Raw genomic sequence first — 27,291 nt, 5'->3', positions numbered from 1 at the left:
GTTACTGGTTTCTGCCGGTAATATCTTTAATTGTGAAAGCAAACTATTGCATCATATGAAATATTATGAAACCGCTGAAATTTGGAACAACTTTAAGCTAGTATAATTCCCTGCAGGGTCTCTAATTTTACTTATAAGATTATAAGCATTTTTGTATTTGTACAAGTACATACATAAGTACATATGTATGAACACATTATGTTATAGTAGATAAGTTACAAGTTCGTGGCTGCTGAACGCCGTGGCCAATTTGGCGGCTCATGCGTGCTTTATTGCACATATCTGGTACTTAAGCTATATAATGACGCAGCAAAGTGTCAACCCATGCGGTGGGGTAGTTGATGTTTGCAACTGATGAGATATGGTGGTTAGCGCAGAAGCCATCTGATTGTGTCATTTTCAATTAAAAGCAACACCAGAAAATACACTGGAGTTAGGAGCATTAATGGCAGTTAATAATTTGGTGCTATGTTGAGAGGGCGCTGTTAATTTTTTACTCAAATACCAGTTGTCATATGTATATTTCGACACGCATATTATATAGCAATATTGATGGTACAGTTGATAGGGAATAATTTAGAAACATTCCCACTGTTGCAATTTTAGTTTCATTTCAGATATTCTACATTGGAACGCGATTGGAATTTAAGTCCAAGTTTATGCTGTGGAGAACGACATTTTCTGACAGTCAAACTAATCTACTTTTTCTTGGAGCGTTTTACTGCAATCCCCAGACGTCTGAAGATGCCAGGTCGGTTATAGCCGATATTACAATAGCGCGCCAGTCGTTTTTCCTTTTCTCTGTTTGGAATTGGAGATTCCAAGTAAAGGCAGGTCCTTCTCCACCAGGTCTTTCTAACGGAGTGGAGGTTTTCCTCTTCCTTTGCTTCCCCCGGCGGGTAGGGGAGACCGGGGTAGCGTCGGCTTTGGGGTACATTCGGCAATCGCGTTTTCGGTATGAAGGAACAAGCTGCATTGACCATAAAATAGCGAACGCTTACCCACCACTTATAAAAAATATCGATTTGTAGTCTCACATCTCTCTCTATGCATTCGACAAATTTACATGTGCTTTTGTGTTTTCGGGAGTGCTGATAGTGTTTTCGACTCTAAAATAAAAGTGTATTAAACTTTTTGTGTTTCACTTGTTTTTTTAAACTTTGATCAAAACTAAAAGGTGAGAATGTTAACTCTGTGAAAAAGTGTGATTAAGGGATAAAAAGAGTGAATTACTTAAAATAAAATAGAGAAAACGAAAATGGGAATGTCCGGGGTAGATACAGCGTTTTGTGTTGGGGCACATTCAGCGAACCTATATTTTTGCCGAATGTGCCCCGGGCAGAAATACAAGTTCGCCGAAGGTGCCCCGTATAATTTCTTTTTTTTAAGATTTATATAGATAGTGAAAAATGGTTCGAAATTATAAGCGTAAAACACAATCGAATATTGACGAAAGCAAGATGAGAAAGGCAGTTGCAGATGTCTTAAACGGTGTAGAAACGCCAACGTCTGCAGGTAAAAAATATAATTTAAAACGACAAACCATCGAATCCCGAGTAAAGAAACAAGATCCTTTAGCCGGTCACACGGCTGGAGATGCTATTTACCAGTCAAAATTTACCTTGAGACAAGTTTTTACGATGAAGGAAGAAATCGAACTAGTGGACTACATTAAACAGTGTTGTTATTATCAATATGGGTTATCATATAAAAGTTTTCAGAAGTTGGCATACCAATACGCTGTCGCTAACGGCAAAGACTTTCCTGAAAAATGGAATGTTCAAAAAGAAGCTGGGGAGGATTGGCTATATGGTTTTATGAAACGGAATTCGAGCCTAACTCTTCGTAAGCCAGAGCGAACTAGTTTAGCAAGACTAAAAGGTTTCTCAAAAAAAGCTGTCGACGAATTTTATTTAAACTTAAAAAAACTTTATGAGGAGTATTCATTTCAACCAAATGATATATACAATTTGGATGAAACTGGTATTACGACCGTCGTTGATTCGCCAAAGGTTTGTGAATTAATTAACGATTTTAGTTATAAAGTTTAACGAATTCGAGGTGCTTTTTAGATAATTGCAACGAAGGGTCAACGACAAGTTGGGCAAGCTGTTTCAGCTGAGAGAGGCAGTTTGGTCACCCTTGTAGGAATAATCAACGCCAGTGGAAATCGGCTTCCACCAGCTTACGTTTTTCCACGCGTACGAAATAGTTCCCAATTTTTAAATGGATGTGTTTCGGGGTCTATCGGGTTAGTCAGTAAAAGTGGTTGCATGATGTCGGAATTGTTTATAGACGTTCTTAAACACATTCAAAATAACACAAAATGTTCTAAAGAGGGACCGATTCTTTTGCTTCTCGACAACCATTCATCTCACTGCAGCGTTGACTGCATCAATTATTCACGGGATAATGGAATACATCTATTGTCGTTTCCCCCTCATACTTCGCACCGTCTCCAGCCACTAAACGTGTCAGTTTACGGACCATTTAAAAAATTTCTTCAAACGTCTTTTACTGATTTTATGACAAACAATCCAGGAAAGAGAATAACGATATACGAAGTTGCCCACCTGTCTATCTTACCATTTCAAAGAGCATTCAGATCAGAAAATATAATCAGTGGTTTCCAGTCAACAGGAATATATCCTTTCAACTCCCAAAATTTTAGCGAAGATGAGTTCGCTCCGGCAGATCATACGGATGAGGATAGTTTGACTGAACCTCTTCTGCTTCAGCCTGATAATATTGTTAATATTACAGACCCACTTCAGCTAGATGAAAGTGTTAGTGCACCTGTTTCCCGAACACCAGAACAAATTCGTCCCATTTCCCGTTTAAATGCTTCTAAAACCACTGCTCGATCTGGCTGCTCTCGAATTTTGACTAGTTCGTGTGAGAAAAAACGGATGGAAGAAAAAGCGTCCACAATAAACTCTCAAACAGCAAAAAGAAACATTCAGTTTCTAAGTAAAAAAAATGCTCGTAAGAACAAAAATACTAAAAATATTATAAAAAAAATCCAGCTGAAGACTAAAAAGCCTAAAGTTTCCGTTAGAAATGATATTGATTCTTCTGACGAAAGTAACATAAGTGTTGAATACGCAGACACTGACCAATCAGTTGGATCTTTCGTTGGTGGCAAAGAAACGCCGGAGATGGAGAATTTTTCAAATAATGAATTGACTGATAACTTCGAACTGAATGTGGGAGATTATGTTCTTGTCGCACCTCTTCAAACCTGTAAACAAAAAGTTTATTATGTTGCTGATATCATTGAGAGACTTAGTGAATGTACATTCACAGTTAGCTTTCTTAGGAAACTTGATGTTCTGCAGCCTATATTTGTCAAGCCCGAAAACAAGGATATATCATTGGTTTTGAAAAGCGAAATTATATTTAAACTTCCTAACCCGGTGAATCCTGCTTCAACATCACGTAGTCGCACTAAATATATATTTGAACTCGATCTAAGTGGCTTCAACATCAAATAACTTTATATTTTTTAAAGCCAAGAAGGCAACTAAAGTACCATAAAATATGCTTTTTGTTTATCTCTTTATATTTAATAAAAAAAGCCAAGGAGGCAACGCTTTTAACTACAGTACCATAAAATATGCTTTTTGTTTATCTTTTTATATTTAATAAAACGTAAAAAGATTAAAAAAGGGCTTTTTATTTAATAACTAAATCTCACCACATGAACGACGAAGGTTCCCCAGCAATTGCCGGTGCTACCCCGCCCCGGGGTACATTCAGCAGATTTGACTATTTTCAATTAACCTTAAATAAATTTGTCTCCGCTACAATTTCAAGAAAAGTTTCACCGACATCTTCTTTTTAAATAATGTCAGACTCGTTCAAGATTATATAAGTTTCGATTCGTTGGATATTTTCTGAGATATCCAGGTTCAAAAAAAAAGTGCCGCAGGTACCCCGGTCTCCCCTACTGCGTTGAATACTCTCAAAGGAGTTTTTACAGCTCATTGTTCCATCGACTCCAATATTCACCGTTGTCAATACGCAAATCTTCTGCAGAACCTTTCTCTCGAATACTCGTAACGCCCGCTCATCAGCTGTCGTCATAGTCCATGCCTCTGTACGATATAGCAGGACGGAGTTGATGAGTGACTTGTAGAGTTTGATCTTTGTTCGTCGAGGGAACGCTTTTCTTCTCAATTGCCTACTCAGTCTAAAGTAGCACCAAGAGTTATTCTGCATTGGATTTCGAGACTGAGAGACTAGTTCACGTAAATATATGTAGACAGACTGACGGAAAGACAGACGGGCATGGCTAAATTGTCTATGCTCATCATGCCAATCAGGATCTGTGACGTCTCCTTCAGGGTGTTAAAACTTCATGTTTTTTCTTTTTAATACCAAGACCCGTAAGTATAGCATACGCAAAAACGACGTAATATTTCATTACGCAACACTCCACTTAAGGCGCAGTAAACCATTTTCGTCACCAACAAATCGAATAGTTTGTTTGGTTACTTAACGGTTAACGCTTAGAAACCGCTGCCTTGGCAAATCGAGCGTTTGCTGGCTTCACTTTATGTGCCACTTCATGGCCCACGACCAACCACCCACTCATTGATGACGGCGTACGCACAATCGCAGCCGTTGCCCAAGTAATCATTACAGAGTTTGAGACACACATAAATACATATGTACATGCGCGTGTAAAGCCTCGCGAACTTGGCGCAATACGCACTCATGCGTACTCGAACGCAATTCTGTTGCGTTGTTTATGTAAATGTATGTATGTATGTTTGCTTGAATGTGGGTTTGTGTCTAAATTTGGTTGTGCTCTTACCCACGGATCGTAATGCTTGCTGCACAAAGCCGAATTTTCTTCGAGCGGCCTCGTGAATTTTATAACTAAACGCAGCGCCCAAACTATTGGCGAGAATTTGTCCTGTTAGTCAGCAAATATTAGTAATTGCGTGTAGGAGTGGCCTTTGGAAACAAAACAGAAGAGGTTGCAAGTATTTGTCAGCCGAGTAAATATTCAGGTGCTAAGTGGCGTGTTGCCGGCAATGTTCATATGGGTAATTATCAATAACGAAATAATTACTCACTCTTTTGAGCGGAAATTTATATTATCTACATATTTGCGTGAGAAAATATTTGCAAAAAATTGTTTAAATATGGGGCCTAACGAAATTTACATATTTACATTTACATTTGTATACTAGATAGGTATGAATTTTGAGCTTTCTGTAATAAGTTCTAACGAAATACGAAACATAGTATATAATTGTAGTGATTTCGGGACTCTCGACATACAAAAATTACACTCAAAAGTCTGTCATCATTCCCGTCCCATTATAAAGGTCAAAAATATGCATCGTTACGACCGAGATGAAAAAGTACTTGGAACATTCAGGAGAACTGTTCTTTGCAAGATCATTGGAACCATTCGCGGGAGCGATGAGTATCGAAGAATCTGGAACTACGAACTGGATGAGATTTACTGCGACAGGGATATGGTTAAGCGCATAAAATCCAGCGGATCCAGTTCGCTTTGAAGATGATGCTGCAGAGAAAAGCTCCTACGATTCGCGATGCATGGGTGGACTGAGCAGACACGGGATGGTCTTATGGCAGAACAAATTGTATAGCGAATGGCTGCAGTTGGAATATACAACTGGTGTGACCTCGCAAAGGATGAAGATAACTGACGACATTTTGTTCTCTCGCTCCAGAACCGTGGGTGGGTCAATAGTGCCAAAGAAGAAGAAGAAGATTTATACAAGTTCATAAAACCATGTCAAGATCAAATTAATTCATAAAATTATGTCAAGACCACATTCATTATGTAACTACCCACATTTTAGCCACAAAAAGAGTTGTAGGAATTTAATCAGCGCTCTAGTAACACAAATAGCCGAAGGAAAATCATATTAAGATTGTTAAAGCGATAAGATTTCTCAAGTATGTCTGTGCAAACAATGATTTTCTATTTTATTGCGTACTCAAGGCGTTATCAACTATCAAACTAAAACTGAGTTTCAATAAAATTTAATTATCCAAAAATTAAGTAATCAGTAATACTCTACACAGCCATACATTGTGGCTCTCGAGTTTTTGGGAAAGTTAGACCGATTCCATTTCGCATATGAAGACATGATGGATTTTCAGCGAAGCTATTTTATGTGGGAAACACCATCAACTGATCCATATTGTCTAGGAAAACTCCTTTCTTTGATGTTTTTTTTATTTCGAAGGACAGAATTTCTGTCTGTAAGGGTGGACTGAGCCGCTGAGGGCTTCAGCGATCATTGTTAAAAGGGCTATGTCGCCTGCTTAATTTACTAAATTTGAAAAGCCAGCTCAAAGAAAAAGTGTTAAAGGGTCTCTTGTTTGTTTTCATAATTTCAATAACCTGGATCATTGGATACCCTAATTTTTTAATAACACTTTTAAATATTTTTCAATTGAAATCTGATATTTTCTTTTGCTATTAAAACAGGTCTCAAGACAAACTGTAGCACAGTTATCGGATAAATATTCAAAAGTTAATTTGAGCAATTCTACAAAGAAACCGATTTTGTTCAACAAACCGAGAAGAGTGCAGTTCTCTAACAAAATAGCTCGGCTTCAATGGTAACCGATTCCGTTATATACCCTGTGCAGTGTATATTAAGTTTGCCTTAAAGGAAAGTCGGAGACCCTATCAAATATATACATAAATGACCAAAATTACTATCTGAGTCTATTTAGGCATGTCAGTCTGTTCGTCCATCTCTATATATGCGAATAACCCCTCAGTTTTTGAGATATCGTTCTGAAATTTTGCACACGTATTTTTCTCTCCAAGACGTTGCTATTTTGTCGGAAATAACGATTAATTATACCATATAGCTGCCATATAATCTGACCGATCAAACTCAAGTCCCTTTATGGAAAACTTGTCAACTCATTTGACAATGTATCTTCATGGATTTTTGTCAAAATCTTCGCTAAAATCTCCGGATATGTTGTGGCTATATGGCTGCCATACAAACTGCCCGATCAAGAACAAAATAAAGATCTTTTTATACCCTTCTAAACTATAAAAAATGCACCTACGATGGGTATTAGAGTTTATTAGCGCCATTAATTGAAACAAATTTCAATAAGCTCCAACGTAGAAATATGTATACATAAGTATAGATGATTAGACACCACTAAATGAGTGGTTTGAATGGCTCCTTCATTGCGCGCTTGTGCGTACGCCCATATTTACTCCACCAAACAGACGAAAATATTTCAAAAACGAATTCACAGAGTCACAGCACTAAAATGAACCAACACAAAAGAGCAAAAACAAAACAAAAAGGCAAAATAACACATACATACATATACACAGCAATATGATACCGAATGTGAGTATGTTGGACGAGTGCACTCTGAAGGACGCTGAGTACAAACAACACTCTTTGCATTCGCACTGCTAAAACCATTGAGCGATCGCTGCCTGTGGTCATTTGGGCGCCTGGTAAAATAAGTTTCAAATTTTGACAAATAAAATCACGATTTTTGTAATTTACGACCGAGCGAGCCATTTCAAAATGAGTGACTCGCTCGCTTGGAGTGAGTTTTCAAATTTATTCGATGTTCTTGCTGACTGTTGAGGGTATCGAATGCAATCGCATGGCGAAATGAATGTCAAGCCATGATTATGTTGCTTAGTGTCAATATAGAAGTTGTTTGTGGTTGCGCGCTGGGTGGTGGGCTGGGCAGTGGTGGTTATGTCGCCCAAGCTGTGTATAAATGACGTTGTTTATATTTTCGTTGGGTTAGAACTCGATGCTTGTTAGTGGAACGATGTCCCAGTTGGAACAAATTTGGGCCGAATGAAATAAGATAGAAATTATAGATCTCCTTTTCCATGAAAACATTTTAGGGCGATCAGATTGAAGAGCATTCTTTTCTTAAGTGTCGGACTACCACCTAAGCGCTGTGTTCAATGTCGTCCGTTCCTCTTAGTAGCACATCAGTCTGTAGTGATTTTGTGAGACATTTTACATCAAAATAGGGCTCAATTTCGGAGATTATTTCCAACGCGCAGTTTACCGAGGTCTGAGGATTCATTGTTCTCAGTAATCCCATGTTTCGTATGAAATTTATCATCTTTCAATCACTCCGATGGCGCAGAGCTCTCCCTTTTTGTTGTCAGCGGCATTTTTGCATCAAAATATTGTGTTTCATCAAGGGAGGAAAATCACTTTTATCAAATTGGTTTATAAATACACCACTTGTGATACTCAAAATTTGTATTTGGGTCTTTCAAAAGTTAGATCTATCTACATATCACTCTATTCTTTCTAGTGATTCTCTCTCGTAAAAATCACGCGCTAAAATGTAAAGGTTACAGGTATTTTTAAATATGTTTGCTCGATACTTCTATGTAAAAATAGAAGCTCCATATATGAGAAACAGTTTCACATTCTTTTCAGCCGTTTTTCCTACTGGGTAAATATTGCAAATGTTTCTTCTTCATGTGCTCAGTCTAATAGTTAATGCCTTCTGCGCGAGTGGTGTCAGAATCGCCATAAAAACTGGAGTGAGTACACCAACATAAACATCATGTGGGTGGGCCCTACTTCTACGAATGGATTAAGCGTTGCAATAGGAGAAGCGCGATAATGTGATTGCCATTTCATTATGCGCCGGCGGCAAACAGGATATTGAGACGAAACACATCCACATTTAAATTTGAAAATGGCAATGCTTAAAACTTAAGAGCAGTCAAAAAGGGAGAGAGTGAGTGAGTGAAGGAGAGGAAGTAGGAGCAGCGAGTTAAGTTGCGTTGCAATATAAATTGATTGCACGAGCCACAAGCAGCAGCAACGACAAGGTTAGCATTTCCGAGCCAGAAACAGTATGAGGAACGATGATGTCAGACGATAAGCAAAGTAAACAAGAAGCTAGCGAATGCAACTTCAAAAGTCGTTAGGCAAACAACAAATTCTCTATATGTGTATGAAACATACTTACAGTTAAGGACAGAAAAATAGCATTGGTATTGGATTTTTTTGTATGATTTATCATTTCGCCTTGCGGTAATTAAGGCAATAATCTCACATCACATTTAGCATGGAGGCACTAGACGTAGCGGCTGTTTATATACTGGGTTCCCGGCCACAAGGGAATTCGAGAAACGAAATAGCAAATAGAGATGGTCAAAAGTATTATTCGACATTCAGGTTTACCAAGATCATGAGGTCTCGCAAGGACTACAGGACTGTTATTGTCCTAGTGACTGGATGACACAAGTAACGACGATGCATGTCGAAAGTGCAGGGTAAAATGCATGAGAAAGACGCAGGAAAAGCTCCTATGCTTCTGATCGGCACTATCTAGAACTCGTCTTATGTATCTAGGAGCTTCGGAGTACAAGGAACTAGACGAAGTATCAAACTTAGCTATCAAGTCGCTCTTAGGATCCCAAAGCGTCGACTGCTTGAACTCAAACTGAATCTCCAACTGACTTTACTAAGGAAGAGTAAGTCTATGTATATGGTGTGACAGCCAGCCAGTATGACCTAACCTCAAATTATGCGATTCTTATGAAAACATTTAATTTATTTTCTATTTATATTAATAAACGTCTTCTTATTACATTATCACAGTGTGCTCTTTCTCTGTCCATGACTGTATATATGAAGATATTATACGAATATACAGAACGAAAAAGGTATGCACTTTTGTTCGTTTAGTTTTATCGCGACTCAACCTAAAAAGGAAGGGATTAAGGCGCAGAGAGAGCACACGAGTGTGAGGATGTGCGGGCTCCTGCGTAGTCATCGTCTAGACGTCGCTCTCGTAATTGCATCAGCAGCGTAATAACGAGTGAACGCTCATGGATGCTGCGCCTACAGCAACGACAGCTTCTATGCTTGTGTGCCGTCTGTGTTTAGAACGCTTCCTGTGGCGGCAGTTGCATAAATTTCTAATAATTCTTGGCATCTATCCCTAAGATGGATTTTCATGCTTGCTTATACTCACATTTTGCGATTTGATTTGTTGGAATACTTGTGCGGTCAGCGTCGCCGAGTGGCGTTGACTAAATACGTTGAGCGCTTCGTTTTACTCTATTTTATAACGATATTAGTTGCTATTTTTGTAGTAATTGAATTTTGTTGTTGTACAAGGTAATTGGCGCGAAAACGAGGTGAGAGAAAATTATTAATTTTTCGATATTTTCTAACACAATTTGTGACCATTTCTAGATGCAATCACCTATAAAACCTATTAGATTACCAAAAATGGTTTGAAAAAAGTTAAAATTTATAAAAGATGAGTATTTTATATTGATTCATAAGTAATATTTACATAAAATACCATAGTTTTCGAATCTCAACTTTTAGTAACTACAACAAAAAAATATCACCACAATCTTATTAAGATCTAACTTGACAAAAAGAGGAAATTAGACTAGGAACATTATACAATGAACAATACTGAAGCTGTCAAGAGATAAAAGGAAAGTAGACTATAAATCTTCTATGCTTTGTATAGGAAAGTAAACACAACTAGCCCTCTAGGGTTTCTTTTTTCTCGGAGGTTACACAGATAAAATTTCTTGTATTGCATGGGATGGTTCAGATAGAATATAATATAATAAGGCGATTTTAGTCGCGGTGGTTTCACAATGCGTTTCCTAACAACAGAGGAGATGGAAAGAGTACCAAAATGTGGCAGCAGCAGTGTATTCCTTGTCCCAAGGGCGCTGGACCCACAGACTTACACCGGACATCCTCCCTTGAATCGACAGTCGACATGGGGACATATATTTCCATCTGGCTCAAATACTTAGTGGAAGTGGGTGCCTTTTCACAATTGTCCGACGTGTACAGAGTATATAGAAGACTCTGAACATATATCATTTTGTTGTCCTCGCTTTTCAAATACAAGGAAAAAACTAAAAACTACACTGAGTCGTAGTTTTACGGTCTATAATTTAACGACACTCATGTGTTAGTTGACTGAGAAATGGAAAACTTTTAACGAAGCGTCAGTATATAACTGAGACTTTTTTAACAGATTAGGCGTCTATCAGACCGCACAACAGAGGAGAATTACATGTCCTGTCCCTCCCATGAAGTAATAATTAACCGTTGATTCAGTGGGAGAGTTGAGAGTAATATTCTGCACTTCGGCTTCGATACTTCTCCCACAATAAAAAATAGCAATAAATATTACAAATACAATTGTTTTTTCACCCAGAACAGTGCACATAGCACGAAACTTGTATTTTCTAACCAAAAAGCTGCACATTTGATGCAACCGCCGATATCGGACCACTATAGGACACAGGTGTCATAGGTAGGTAGGTAGAGGAGCAGTACTGTTGTATTTCGGGCGCATAAATCACTAGCTGTTCCATTTTGGTGCACTAGTCGCAGACCTTTATGTTATTGCTATCACGTTTCATCTTCTCTTTCAAACCATTTTGTGGTTTCGATGAAGCTACTAATGTCCAATATGCTTCCATTCCAGGTTTGGTGCTTGATGGATTCCAAGTGTTCTGTGTCGGATTTGCGATAGGGCTGGGCATTCACAGAGAAAGTGGAAAATTGTTTCCTTATTTCCTACTAGTTCGCTGCCTCGGCATACCCACTTCAGACGCATGTTCTCCAAATGGCCAATGCCCTATTATAGTAGCGCTTAGTCTGTATATACTGTTCCTGGACCTATTTATTAAGTCGTTAGTTCTTTTCTTGCTTCTTTTGCTATAATCGCGTAAGCGGTATCTACGCCAGTAAAGAAGAAGTTCTTTTCTTGTCATATGGTGGCCATATCTGTTTAGCTATATTGCATTTTGTTATATGTATTTTCCCATCTATTGTTTGCTAATCGTTGAAATTGTGTATTGAGCTCTCTCCTGATCGATACTAGTGGACTTGTTATCCACTCTACTCGGATTCGTTTAGGAAAGCTCCTGCCTTTGTCAACTCATCTGCTTTTTCGTTGCCGAAAATGTTCCTGTGGCCGGAAACCCAGATCAAGTCTAGGTGGAGCTTGTCTTCCAGTGAGCTCAGTGCATTCGTGCAGTTAAGGGATCGTTTAAACTCAGATACATAAATCGGACAATTATAGCGTATAGCGGACAATTATAGCATATAGTTGTAATACAAACTGACCGAACAAAATCAGCACAACGGTCTTGAGTGAATTTAGAATGCCATCCCCCAATTTCGGTGTTAAAATGGGTAGGCACAGATAGAAGAGGTCCTCCACATTAAGAAGATATATATGTATGTATATAGATGCCGCTGACTTTAAGTGCTTGGGATATTTACTTAAAAAAAATTCAGCTTCAATTTTTAACATGAAGAGTCGAATTCGGGGAATGCTATTTTAAATCACAGCCACAGTCTTCTCATACTCTTTTATGCTGTACAAAGTGCAGCTGTGAAGGGTATTATAGCTTCGGTGCAGTGGAAGTTAATATGTTTTCTTAAAATCATATTATATATTCAATTACTTTCATTAGAATAAAATTAAAATGTGAAAGTTTTGATGGCATTATCCTCATAAAGTCACCCCAAATTGACGGCCTTTAGCAGCTATTGACACTCATACAGAAGATTTTTAGATGACATTATCTACAACGAAAGACGCATTTTTTTATTCAAATCACACATACACAACCTTTTTCTATTTTTTGAAATTGAACAAAGGTGCCACAGAAATACACAACAAGAGCACACAATTGCCAAAATGTCCTTCTGTCAATATTTTGGTATCTGTGTCTTCCTTTCATTTGTTTATTTTTACTCCCTTTTCAACTACATTTCTTTTGCATTCACTTCACTTCCTGCTTCTTGCGCAGGCATATACACACACACACTCAAACAAGTAGACAATATTCAGTGATGTTTGAACTCTTCAATCAACAAAAAAAAATACTGGAATAAAAACATTAACGAGAAATGACAATAAAATGGAGAAAAACGTGCTCACTACCACTGCGAGGACAGCTACCTTTTTGACTTTTCAGCTGGAGGAGCGTTGCAGAGGATTTAATTGCGGGGCATCAACGGGCACTTGCACATTTCCTTTTTCGGTTTCACAATACAACACTTTTGGCACTGCGTTAACGCGTCCACTTCGCTTATCCGAACACTTTTCGCACAGTTTCCTTTTGCTCACACTAAACTCACAAAACAAAACCACAACTTTTTTTTCTTACAATTTCCTTAAATATTTTCACTATTCATCATTACTTTTATTTTCAAAACAATTTTTCACTAGTTTTACGCGTTTCGTAAGCGCACGCAATGTATTTTGTTTGTAGCCTGAAATTTTTTCCGGATTTTGCTCAGTTTATAACTGGCTGCTGCTTCTGCCTTTTCGTTTGCTACTACTGGCGATTTGTTGTGCGTGGTGAGTGTAAAATGGAATAGGATTGATTTGTTGTTTGTATTTCGATTTCAACTACAGCCGCGTAACGCGTTCACTGCGCAAATGGAGACAAAACAGCCTGTTTACGCGCTTTTCATTTTCATACTGACGTTCGGTTGTTGTACATTGGCTTCGCTTGCCTTGGCTTGACTTGGCCTGGCCTGGTTGATACTATGTAATCTCTGCTGTAGAGCGGTGTTCGGTAGTCTCTATTTGTTGGTGGTTGCAATTCGCTGCCTGAGTTCAACTGAGTGGAGAAGTGTCGTCGTCGCGTTGTGCTTGTTGTTGTTGTATGGTGTTACACGTTCGCTATGCCAGGCGTGTCGTTTTGCCACACTCACAAATACTCCAGCAACAATCTTAACCCCAAACACAGCAGCAACAACATAACACCGAGCGTAGCACATTTAACGAAAGAAATAATAACTGAATGTGCTCTCCAGCAAACGCAATCGCTCATTCTTGCTTTCCATTTCGCCTTTCTTCTTAGCTTCACCGTTGTGTGAGTGTGTGTGTACACAGGCAGCGTTGTTTTATAACGCTCACAACACTACACAGCATATTTATGGCACCAACTTCCAGCGCTCCTATGGACAAGCGCACTCTTTCACAACAAATACCAAATGACATTTCTCACTTCTTGTCCATTGAGAATGAAAAGTACCCAATAAGAATATTCTTTTGAAAAATCTTAATCAATTCATGAAAGATATGAGGCATGAGGTTGAAAACGAATATAAGTTTCACAGCTGCGTCTGTTCAATTTCATCGGTATCAACCTCATATTTGGATTTGTGATAAAAATTATAATTATTACTGTTGGTCAAAAAGGCTCACTGAAATACCGAAAAGAATATTAATACAATGTACTGTAATGTCAATCCCAAAATTTATAACACTGGTTTTGCAATAAACATATGTATTTATATACCATTGTGGTCAAAGAGTCAGGTGAATTGGTTTGTAGAAAGTACATTCTTTGCTTACTGTTCCAAGTCAATTGCATTCCCATCGAAGTAACAAGCCTCCGATAAAACGCACTTTTTCCACCGTTTTTTCTGTCCTCAAAACACTCGGGTTTATCTTTTTCAGGTATAGTCTTCAAGACCTCCTATTCGGTTTTTACTTCTCCAATCATATGAAAACGGCGACTTTTGAGTTTCGGCCAAATCAGGTGAAGGATTGCGAAACGGTATGAGTCCAGAACCAATGCACTGTGAGAGAACCGACAATTGTTCGTCCGTAACTCCGGTCGTAGCAGGCGACCACTTTTAGTTGTTTAATACACATATATCAGCTATGATCCATCAAAAATATCAATTGAATTTCGACGTATTCACTTTCCTACTGGCATTCGATAAATGCTCCTACCTGTAAATCACTTGACGCTCAGTTCCCTACACAGAGCGCCAATTGTACAATGGTGTGCGTGTATAAAGTGTTTGGTTTGCTGCTCGGACAAATGTTAAAAGAAAGAGGAGACAGACTGAGAAAACGCGCAAGTAAATAATTTGGTTTTTTGTTTTGATTTTTGCTTCGTTTCGTTTAAAATGTTTACCAACGAATATTGCTCGCTGAAGTGCGACTACTGGGCCGCAGCAACTTGCTGTTGCGCGCTGCAAGCCTGCTACTATTCCGGTCTAGATGATGCTCTTCCTGCTCTAGTTTAAGCGATTGAAATGCGCTCGCTGGCATCATCGCACACACCGCTTACGGCGGTCGCTGTGCGCGCAGCGTTGCGATGTGAAGCGAGCGGGATTTAGGGGTTTAGCTTGCGCCAACGCCGCTGCTACCGCCGCGTTACCGCGCTGGTTCGGGTGACTTAGTGTTTTTTCGCTACGTTTCGCAGTCACCTACGTAGACGTCAGCGGAAAGGGAGTTTGAGATTAGCGCACAAAGCTGCGTTTATTAGTACGGTGGAGCTCGGTCTATGGAGATCGTTAGGGGTAGTAAATGCACACATTGGGGCGAACACCTGCAGTGGGGGTGTTGACACATGATCCCCGCTAAGCGGCGCGTCCTTCAACATCAGCGCGGCGCCGTGCAGCGAAATAATGAGACACATTTAACGCCTCATTTAGTGTCCATTGCCCCCAAAGAAGAAGGTGCTCCAGCTGAACTGCGTTGAACCGCGTCTGTGTGGCTGCAGAAATAAGCGACATTTATGACTCCGCGCCCGCGCGCTGCGTTGACTAACCAAGCGTCGAAAAATGAGTTGTAATTAATTTCTTATTTTCTGCCAGACGGGTTTTAAATCAATTTGCAAGTCAGCTTGTAGCAAGTCAACTCGTTCAGTAGGTGGCTGATGGAACCTACGTTCTGAGCGATTTCGCTGACGCTGTCCACGCGAACACACACCGCGTCGGTTCACATTACAAACACATCATCTAAACAATATACTCGTACTCAGCATTCCATCAGAACGCGCCCCTGCTCCCCCAGGTAAATGTTTAGGCGCGCTGCAGCGACACACAGCGCCATCCTGCCAACTGCGCGACCACAATATTATATTTCAAGAGCGCGCGGCCGTTTGCTTGGAATGCGTTTGGTTATTTCGAAAAAATTTCGTACGCCCCGTCGGCTGGGGGTGCCTGTGCTTGTTTGTGTAGTGAAACAATTTTGCGCAAAACTCGTGGCACTCTAAACGAACCGGCGAACAGCGCCGACCGCAAGTGCGTTCGCGTGTGCCGCCAAGCAATGAGTCGACAAATATGCCAGCCTCGCTATGACGCGGGTATCTGTTTGCTCTTTCTTTACCACTCTCAACTCAATCCGTTCGCATAGGTGAACCACCGCTCACCTCGTGCGCCCACTGGCTACCCGATTCAGTTGGAGCAGTTGATTACGGTTGAGATATTGCCAGTGAATGTACATACTAAATGCGAATTCGAGTGTGTGTATTGAGTGATCTGTTGACGTACAGACGAGTACTTGTATTTTGAGTAGAAATGTGTTATGTCTACGACTTTATTACTTTGAGGTACAACAACGTGTATGTACATACATATTTAAAAAGACAAATTGGCTATTCAATATCTTTGTTATGAAAATAAATACTTGGGTATAATATGTCGTTTACTTTCAGAGCCTACTAAAATTATAGAACGACCACTTCTCCAGCCTGCTGAATGGCAGTAAAAGCATAACGCCAGGTGAAGCCAAATCCGATTCCCCAATCGATGACGATGAAGCAGACATTCTATTGCCCGACCATGAAGAGGTTCGAATAGCAATTACCCGTTTGAAGAACAACAGTGCTATTCAAACACGACGGCGAAGAACTGATAAGGAGCATGTATCAGTTTCTTTGTAGAATGTGGTCAGATGAAAGCATGACCGACGATTGCAATTTTAGTGTGCTCTGCCCAATCCCACAGAAAGGGAGACATCAGAATCTGCGCCAACCACCATGGGATAAACTATCTTATCATCGCATATAGGGTTATACTGAGTTTACTGTGTAAAAGATTAAAGCCCACCGTCAACAAACCGATTAGACTCTATCAGTGTGGTTTTAGGCCTATAAAATCAACAACCGACCAGATATTCACCATGCGCCAAATCTTGGAACAGAGACGTGAAAAGAGTATCGACACTTACCACCTATTCGTTTTCATAACTGCTTTTAACGTACGAAGAGAAGCTACCTTTGTGTCATTATATGTATCTGAATTTGGTATCATCCGCAAAACTAATATGCCTGCGTAAACTGACGTTGAGCTGTACCAAAAGCTCCATCAGTATCGGGAAGGACATCTCCGAACGGAAGATTTATGGTTCTTTGCGCATTGGCAATGGTGAATACCGCAGTCGATGAAGCCATGAGCTGTACGAGATATACGACAACTTTGACATAGTTCAGCGAATCAAGAGACAGCGGATGCGCTGGCTAGATCATGTTGTCCGGATGAAAGAGAACACTTTAGCTTTGAAGGTTTTCTCTTATTGATGCCAAACAGCTGGAAGAACAACTGGCGCGCTGTTGTAAACTCGGCTATTATTATTAAGAAGAAGGTACAATATAACATTACTAACTTGTAAGGGATAAGTATATTGGAACCCTACCGAACCGGCAAATGGGAAAATGCTATAGTCTCCACTTTATGCAAAATGAATCTTATCGGAGCTGATAATGACCATAGAGTAAGACCGAGAAATGCAGAATGCTTTTCAGATTAATGTGTTGGACACTGTAAAGCATTCTCTATACATAATGAACTGGGCAGCGGTCATAAATCAAAGGGTTGGATCTTTCATAAAAGTCTTTGAATGCGAAAAAATATAGAAAAAATTATTTTGGGAGGAGTTGATCCCACAATAGAGGAGTTATCGGCAGTCATACCGGATGTATTGTTTCAGGACAATGCTGTACCTTGGCGTCGAGCAGCTTGTGTAAGTTAGACACATGTTTTCAAAAACTTGAGATAATTCTAAGAATTTCAAATTCAAGGTTGAAATGGGAACAAAGTCCTTGGATTGACAGCTCGGACCTGAATATTATCGAAAATGTGTGGTCTGTAGTAAAGCATAAAACACTTTGATGTAACTCTAAAGAAACCCTTTTCCCTACTGGCATAAACTAGAATTGCTGATTTATACGAGCTTTTCTTTGGATAATTTTTTAGCAGTAAAATCATTCGTCATAGGCAGGAACAGGTAATATTCATCAGCATGATTCGAACTATAAAGCTCACGGAGCTGAGATGAATCTTGCCTGGTGCTGTCTTGATAGTACACAATTCTTTTTTACTGGCCAAAACTGACAGCTTCTAGGTGATTGTTTCTTTATTTTAGGGAACAGCAAAATTATTTGCCATAGGCAGGAACAGCTAATAAATAATCACTTGAGCCCGACCTGTAGGGTGGATACATAAGAACCTCCCAACCAAGCGCCCCGTGCTGGGATGCGTATTTCCTGGTGTTGTCTTAGTGGAACAAAATTCTTTTCATGCTAACGACTTCTAGACGATTCTTCTTTCAGGCAATCTAAATATTTATAATATAGGACCGAATTAAGAGTTTGACTGTAGACGGGCTCAGAGGCGCGTCAGAGCGTGGTGCATCTGTGATATCAATGTTAAGAGAATGGAATGAACAAAAGCCAAATGGCGCGGTACAGGCTGTTTTAGTAGCAAGATCATAAATACTATTTAAATTTTCAGCCGTCTGACTTGCCTCTTCGCCTTTATGGAGGAGAAACTATTAGTTATACTTATAAATTTTTAAAAATGTTTTGCTTTCGAAAATCGTGACTACTTTCGCAAATGATATCAACTTTCGTCGAGGACCAATTGCTTTAGCCTCTATTGTTGAAGGTTTAATGTGTCTTTGCTAAAAACACCAAAACTAAATCTAGACCAAAACTTCTATTGAGTGGTCTAACGCAGTCTTTGGTTGCACCCATGACTTCCTCGGCTCTTTTATATATATTAGTTTATGATTTTTTCAGCAAAGCAAATAAAATTCGCCACGAGTTCGTTGGTTCATTGACACGAAAGGCAAACACACGACTTTTTTGAAATAAGCCAGACATTTCAGCGTGAATTTGGCGCTTCAACGAACGCATTTAACCTGGCCAATAAGTATGTTTCGACATGCCGTCACTGGCGTACGCAGACCTAGACATCTAATGGCCAAAGTTCAATGACAATGACGTGTGCGAAGCACAGGCGCTGTCAAAGATGGCCTTGAAGCAGCAAGCCCGTAAGCTCTACTAAGGCACAAACATTAACTACCAAACGGGACAGAACCGGAGTCAAAGTCTGCACGAACAGCAGACAAGCGACAATATAACCCACATTCAAACTAAGATAAATATGGCCATCCACATACAAACTGACAAATCAATGCAACATTTGCTCAAAGTAAGGTCTCTGCCTGCAACACCAAGAGCACAGCCTCGTTGAAGGCAAGTGGCTTGCAGTCAACAGGCATGTTTGCTAAATTGCAGACCTTAGAAGAAGGCGCTGGCATTGCTCTATTCCTCTAACATGCAATCGCCAGTGGTGCAGACGAGCCCCTGCATGCTGTTGTCTTCGCTGCTATCAAAAATGGGTTGGGTATCAGCACAAGTGTTGTAGTGGCAATACCAGTCATGCTGGGTTCAGCTCAGCTCCGGCGACTGCCAGCAGACTATACTATACATACATATAATTGACTGCCAAACGAAAATGTGAAGTTGTTTTCGCGTTGTTCTTGTTCAATAGAAACTGCACTCCTGGTGAGTCGTTGATTTCAAGGATTTTTCTGTAGTGCCACATACCAACGTACCAACAAACACGAAGGCGACGAGCTAGCCCGGGCATTCGCCTCGGAGTTGATAAGTTCATGGTCATGCAGTGAATGGAGTAGAGTTGTGGAAGATGAGCGTACAAAGATGTGTATTGACATTTCATGCGGTGTGAGCGTTTGTGAGTTCACTGTCCTTGTTGCGGCATGTTTTTAAACTGCCTTTAGTTGGGGTGGTTATATATTACTATTTGAAGTATTTTTACCACCGAAATGAAGCTGGTTGAACGATGTCCTCTAAAGTATGGTCTAAAGTATGAACTTACAGGTTCCAATTCATGATAAAATAATGCTTTGTTCCTTTATCTCACTACCATGCTATCGGAATTTTAAGAATCTGGCGGCCTCGTATAACCTCCAATCAAGATCTACTGGAAAAACCCATCGAACTACCTATTTGAGCCAACAATCAAAAGTAGACGATTCGGCTGGCTAGGGCATACACGTTGCATATAAGCTGATGAGGATTTGCCGAGCTGCTCTTTATTGGAACCCACAAGGCTGCTCCCCGAGACGAATGCCCAGGCTAGCTCGTGAACTCGTGTTTGTTGGTGTATGGCACTACAGAAAAATCGTTGAAATCAAGGACTCACTAGGAGTACAGTTTCGACTGAGCAAGAAAAATGCGAAAACTTCTCATTTTCGCTTGGCAGTGGAACCCACAAGAGTCCAGCAATTACAGGGTTCAAAAACTTCACGGCGACGTATGTTAGATGGCGACTTTAAAGACTCTCATACTAACTGGCCTCGCAAAAAGTCCAATTCAATTTATTTCGGCCCCGAAACCAAGAAGTGTATGCAATAAATGTTAAAATTTTACGTAAACCCCCAAAGAACTAGCGCTAAATATGGACCACTGTCACGCCGTATCGGAGTAGTATACAATCAACAATTCCCCGTTTGCATTTACCACTACAGATGGCCTTAAACATTTTATATAATTTAATGGAACGAAAAGCGCAATCTTTCGCTAAAATGCTCCTTCCACTACTTGCTCCTTGAAGTGCGCTCCGGAGGAGACCTTGCGCTTATGCCAACCCAAATTTTCGCCGCCGATTGCGCAAAAGTTTCGGGGTGGCACGTTTGTTACACTTAACACGTTTCAGTACACACAGGCGAGCGCGTTTGAGTTGGTCTCTGCATCTTACACTTGCCCCTTGCCCCATTTTATGAAGGCGATGGCCCGCTTATGCTCTCGTTTTCCGTTTGTTCTTATAACACACATAATTATTTTGGCAAGTCAATATGGAATATGTAAAGGCAAAGACGTTTTTTCGTATTTCTGCTGTCCTGTTGCATGAACTTTGAAAAGGTGACACGAAATGAGGTTAACTGTCTGGATCGATGCTGGAAAGTGGAGTAAGTAGCATGCTGCAATCGAAATTGCGCAGTAGTAAAGTTCAATGTTGTTGTAACACCAACAGCAGGGAGGTGGTGGTTGCAGTATGTATGCTGATATTTATCAAGATTAGCGAACTGTCTCAGCATAATTTATGGGGTTTAGTCGAAAATCATTGAAGACTCTTTGAAGGATTATATGAAACTCATTTACTTTTTGCTTAATTCTTTTCCATTATCTTCTACGCCCCGCATAATACGGTCTCTTTTTAGCGCGTAAGTATGTATATTTTTCAATTGTTCGAAATATTTCAACATGTGTGGCGGTTTATTTTATCAGCGAAGGCAATGACCGTCCTTGAAATGTGATATGTTGCAAAATAGAGGGTGGAAATATTCAAAAGGGTAAATTTTATTCATAGCGGTTAATTGCTTTTAATTAAGCTGATTAGCAAGTAGCATAAAAAACTGGTATGCAATAATATGTTTATGAAGGGCGTGCGCTTTTCAGTTTTTAAATAAAACAAAGAAAAATTCGATAACCCTTATAATACCTCTCACAAACAAAGTTTTCCATAAAAGAACTTGATTTTGATTATTCAGTTTGCATGCTATGATAATGAGTGCCGCCCATCAATATTTTCGGTTTCTTTAACTATGACACTTAATGTCATTTTGCACATATGTAGATGTCGACGGAAGTGTATGGTCGCGAAAGTTACCTTCAGACTCAAAGATCTGAGTTTCTAAATATTCACGTGTCTGAGCATTGGCAAATCCCTTCACACTTTGCCTTCATAATGATTATTACGGATTTGGAGTCGCCAAACAAAACTCTGACCGTATTTTCTCCGCCCATATACATACCAGCGAGGGAGTTTTTGGTGTGTAGAAGACGTTGGAGGAAAGGACAGTTAGTTTTAGGATTGGTCAAAACTAGGGGTGAAGGTTGGTGGAGAAATATATTGACAGGCACTCTGTATCAATTTCAGTTTCTGACTGCCTGACTATTGAGGTATTTCCAAGCGGATTTCGCTCCCACTAAGTCAGTGGTAGATTTACTGCTCTGGTCAGAGCCTCCTTCAGAAAAGTGACTTCCACTCTGATAGCTCACTCTTGAGCTCACTAACCGTGGATTCAGAACTGGCTAAAGAATACCAGCAACTGTAAAACTGATGAGCTGACAAGAAAGGATAACCAGCCCGCTATGAATAGAATAGGAACGGGTAGGTGCCACCCTCGTGTGTTCTATTATTGGAAAGCTCGGCTTCTTGAAAATTTGCCAGCGCTGCGCAATCATCGGTTCATGCGTTATCTCAAGGTTCTTTTGGGCCCAAGATTGATCTAAAGCGATCCAGGGGACTCTTTGCCTTCAGTAAGGCTGGCCTCCCCTCGTTGTGATTTAACATTGTTCTATCGGCGTTTACGCTGCAAGGTTGAGAATCTTACCTGACGTCAGCTGCAAGAGGTGTAAGCTAAAAAGATGAGTTGGAATCATTTCAGCACTTTTTTCTTGATTGTCTTGATTGTCCCGCGCTTGCATGAACTAGGCTTAAATACTTAAGAGCTCACACTTTCAGATGTCCAAGCTGATGGCAGTAAAAATTAAAAAAAAAAATTAAATCTAAGCAAATTAAATTGTTCAAAAAATGCTTGAGAAATCAAAGAAAATCGTCTTTGGAATTCGGCCTACCATGGAGCACGAATTACTTTAGCCATGTACAACGGTCAAGCAGACCAAAATACCGTCTCCCAGGCGCATCAAGCACGTCGCTAAGAACAAAATGGTGGTTCAATAATGATTGAAGCTAGCTTATGAGTTCCTTAATTTATTTTATATTATTGCTTTCCTCAGAGAATCTTAGAATCACCTAAATTGTCCCATCTTAATTTACTAGGGCAGTTTTTTGTGAGGAGCTCTTCATCAATCTTAGCTCTTAGCTCGATAGTTATGCGCTCACAGTCTGTCAAGGCGTGCTTGTCCTAGAAATAACATCAAGCTACTCGTCATCATAAGACTTCCTTGGGTATCCTGTCATAACGGAATCGCTAGTGAAGCCACCCTAAGCAGGTTAACATAAGAATAGGAACAATTTGGATCTCCGTTGTCGTTTACCGTTCTAGCACTAGACCAAAGGACCTCGCATGCGCTTAGCATTCGACGACGCGCTCTTGTGCAACTTCGCGGTCATTCTGGCCTAATGTAGACTGCAAGAGATCTACTGAACTCTACCATCCACGACGAAAGTCCATGGTGATCAATCGTAGTAGATCATATTGGGCATTGTAAAATAGGCATTCATGTGGTAAGGCTAAAAATAGTGTCTGACGTTGTCAATGTTAAATGAAAGAAGGTAACACATCCAGGCGCTTCCACTTCTATTTTTCACACTTTGCAAGACTGAGGTTGAAACATTTTAGCAATCTTATCTTCTGCGAACCAGAAAATATAGCTGAAACTGACTTAAGCCGTCTCAACAAATTTGTGTTCGGCTCAAAGCGCTTTGCCGTGTATTGATGGTCTTATGATCAATCAGTTTTAGGTACCACAACAGATCGAGGATATAAAGTGTCCAAGTAAAAGCCCTGACGAAACGAATGACGAAGAAGTTTTTAATAAATAGTTAAAGTTCAAGTTTCGGTTACTATTACGAGGTCTCGCATAAATTTAATTTAAGTTAAGTGGGTTTCTCACCAAAGCTGGGAATTAATGAGATTTCCTCAGCAGACTAACCTAGTGATGGGATTGTACACCAACTTGACTCCCTTTGTAACATCTGAAGATGCGCTAGTAAGTCTATAAATAAATTCATATGTACTAGATATTCGTGTAGTGAAATATTGTCAGGAAGAAATGATGATGTGCGGGGTCAGGTCACTTGGTGATGTGTTAATGAATTTCGCTACACCCAAAGCTTTCATTTGTGTCGGTCCATTACTGTGCCTTAATAACTACAAAAAAAAATTAAAAATAATAAATAATTGACAGCAAAACCAAGCACAGCCATCAAAGAGCGTCTTTTATGCGCAAACAATGCCAGTCTCGAGTTAACACCGCAACACCGTAAACAATCGAGCGGTAGCTGCTGGAAAGCGCTGCTGCAACGACTTCAAGCGACTCTAACATGCAACATGCATTCATAATGCCACCAACAGCAACAACTGCACAAAACATAAACATTGTTTAACAACAACACTAGAGACAATAGAGGAGGCCACAAGGCCGATTTTATCCGCTGTTGGATCTTATTTATTTCCTTCTACATTTTCATTACTGTTGACTAGTTGATTGTACTCATTGTTGCCGATGGCCTGCGTTGTTGTTGGCGCTTGTATTTTTTTTTTTAAGTTTTTTCTTTTCCACGGATGTTAGTGTTGTTGTTTTGCTATTGACATGCAGGCCAAGGAAACCACACACACAAATACCGAAACACTCACACGCAGCCGCACACAAACACAAGACAAATAGGTGGAAATAAAAACAAAAACAAATACAAATAGCATTGCAAGAGGCGGCAAGTTTTTGTGTAATTGCAAACCGCCACAACAACAACATGCACATGGCTCCCAGCGTTGCGCTGCTTGAGTGATGAGTGCAAGTGCTGCAAGTTGTTGCGGCTGCCTGCCACATTTAGGAACAATGAACTTGGATTGGGGGCAAAGCATAAGCGACAATGCAACTGCCACACATGAGCACACACACACACGCACGCATATGTGTATGAGCGTGGGGCAGACAGACCGGCGTGTCGGAGCAACGCTTTGATGACCTGCCCCAGCGGGCGTTCAAATGATGCGTTGATAAGTTGATGTGATGTGATGTCGTGTGCTGATCTGTTGACGTCTGTGATGGCTATGGAGCTGGACATGTGCGTAGCGTTGCTGATTGGCGTAAATTATTGTCGAGAAAGCAAGAGTTAAATGGTAAAATAAAAGTGCAATGGAGTAGAAAGACTCAGTGTGGAAATTGTAGTATCGGCCATAAGACAACACTTGGCCGTCAGAGTCGCGTAACGCGTGCAAAACTCGAATGAATGAAGCGGCTATTGGCCAAATAACAAGGAATGCATGCGTATGTGTATGAAAATGTGAAATCCTTGCGTGGAAGTGCATATAAGTCGGGAACTTATTTAAAGTAGGCATGAGTTGCCTTTAGGTCTTTATTAAAAACTTTCAAAGTAAAAGTTACCAGACTGTTGAACTTCGGTGGCGACCTTGATCTGATTTACATAAAAAAAACATCAATTGACCCTTTGGAACAACATTTTTCTACAAAACATAATGGTTTAGGAGACAAATTTCACCAAACCAGTTAGGAAGTCAAAATTTCAACATAAAATATTACAAGTTCGGTACAGAGTGTACATGAAGACCTTGGAGAGTCGATTCGGCGCCGTTCTCACCAGCTCCGACTGACGTATGGAACGACTTGACACATTTTACGTCGAGATCTTAAATCGAATGCATACAAAATACAGCTTGTGCAAGAACTGAAGCCGCTCTATTTTAGTAAGCGACATCGCTTCGCTCTCTGTTGAAAAGTTCCAAGAAGTTTCCAATTTTTCGAGTCAAATTTTGTTCAGCGATGAGACCCATTTCTGATATTTCATTAAAATAAAACCACGGCTTGGAGTGGTTTGTGGGCCGGTGGAATCATCGGTCCGTATTTCTTCAAAAATAATAATGCCGTTCTCGCGCCATGATAACCGAGAAGTTGATGCCTGTAATTTAAGTTCGTAACTTCGGCGATATTTGGTTTCAACCAGACGACGCCACTTCCTACACATCGCATCAATCAATGGCCACTAAGATCGCTTGATGTCACACCATTAGACGTTTTTTTCTGTTGGGATGTGTAAAGTCTTAAGTCTATGAGGACAAACCAGCCTCGATTCAGACCTTGGATCAAAAAGAAAAGAGATCTTAACAACATACACTATAATAATTTGACTGTAGATGTCCCTCCTCCCTTAGAGAGTAGAAAAAATGTTATAACGAAGTCAAAGTCGAGACGAAACTCCAATGAAGTCATGTGACATTCAAAGCAGCTGTGAGTGCAAAAACAACAGCAAAAGGTAAACTATGCAAAAACAGTAATGACAACAAAAAATAAACATCCAACAGCTACATAGCTACAACAATTCCAGTCGCTCCGTTATAGTGTTGCTGTTGTTGGCTGTCGCTTTTGCCTCATGTGTCTCCACGGGTGCTGCCGTTTATGCTTTTGATGCTGCTTGGAATGCTACACGCAACATACTTGGAAACACACACACTCAAAAGTTACAATTGTTGTTGTAGGCAACGTCTTCAATTCATTATTTGTAAATTTTTAAGACCGACGATGAGCGCTTCTTGCTGCTTTAGCGATTCTTTTCACCAACCGTCCGTCCTTTTTGCTCGTCGCACCGAACAATGTGCGGATCCGCCTATTCGCCATGGCCTTTTAGTAACCTTCCGACTAAACAACTAAACCGGCTGACAGACAACCAGCTCCATCAGATCGTGTTATGGAAGAGAAATGGGCAGAGAAAAAAATAAAATAACAAAACAATAACAGCATTACAAAGTACAACAACATTTCGCTACCTACTCGACTCTACCGCAAAGGCACAGACGGGCTGGCACACAGACTGTCGGTGGGACGGACTGGCGTGCGGGCAGACGAGCGAGTGAGCCCGCTGCTGCCGTTGCCGCTTTAAAACACTGTGGGAAAATTCTGGCCGTGGGAATTCTATTTGAAATTTCGATATTTTCTGAGGTGTCCGCCAACAGGCGAACAGAAGTCGGCAGTTGGTCATGAGAACAATGCGATGCACTGCAGGCAAAGCCACTGCATTGCCACTGCCACAGCGTCCGCCCGTCTCAGCCGCAGCCATCAACTTCCAGCGACAACACTGCCAGAACAGGCAGCGCAGCAGCAGCGTGGAAGAATTCAAGTGGCAGAACATAGTGGATGGTGAAAAGAACTGCAGGCAGAGGCTAGCGCTCTGCTAGGAAGAGCTCATATTAGCGCCAACAACAACAACAATCGAGCAATAAACTATGTACATGCGACAGCCAGGCAGTGCGACTGACACAACGAACAAACGACCGAACGTCAAGTAGTCGTACACACAAGCGGCGGGCAAAGGAGGTGGATGGCATTCGTGCTGAATAGATATGTGGAAGGGCATATCAAGTAAGGGCCACAACGAGTTGGCGCATAAAGTGACAAACCAAATGCTGCTATGCTGGCTGTTTCGTTGCCTGCTGTAGGCCACTGGC

At 40.4% G+C, this 27,291-nt stretch overlaps 1 protein-coding gene across 1 annotated transcript; it reads left to right on the top strand.

The window, feature by feature from the left end:
• The first annotated feature begins 906 nt into the window (after window positions 1-906).
• LOC125778074 (uncharacterized) lies at window positions 907-26,987 on the top strand. Its single transcript, XM_049454361.1, has 4 exons — window positions 907-1,177; window positions 1,390-2,012; window positions 2,073-2,473; window positions 26,786-26,987. Exons 2-4 carry the CDS (start codon window positions 1,410-1,412, stop codon window positions 26,985-26,987), a joined length of 1,206 nt encoding a protein of 401 aa, XP_049310318.1. The 5' UTR covers window positions 907-1,177; window positions 1,390-1,409.
• Window positions 26,988-27,291: the final 304 nt, after the last annotated feature.

The sequence above is a fragment of the Bactrocera dorsalis genome, chromosome 1 (genome assembly GCF_023373825.1).
Source record: "Bactrocera dorsalis isolate Fly_Bdor chromosome 1, ASM2337382v1, whole genome shotgun sequence".
NCBI lineage: Eukaryota > Metazoa > Arthropoda > Insecta > Diptera > Tephritidae > Bactrocera > Bactrocera dorsalis.
Note: the sequence above shows the minus strand (reverse complement) of the source record. Positions and strands in the feature narration are given on the sequence as shown.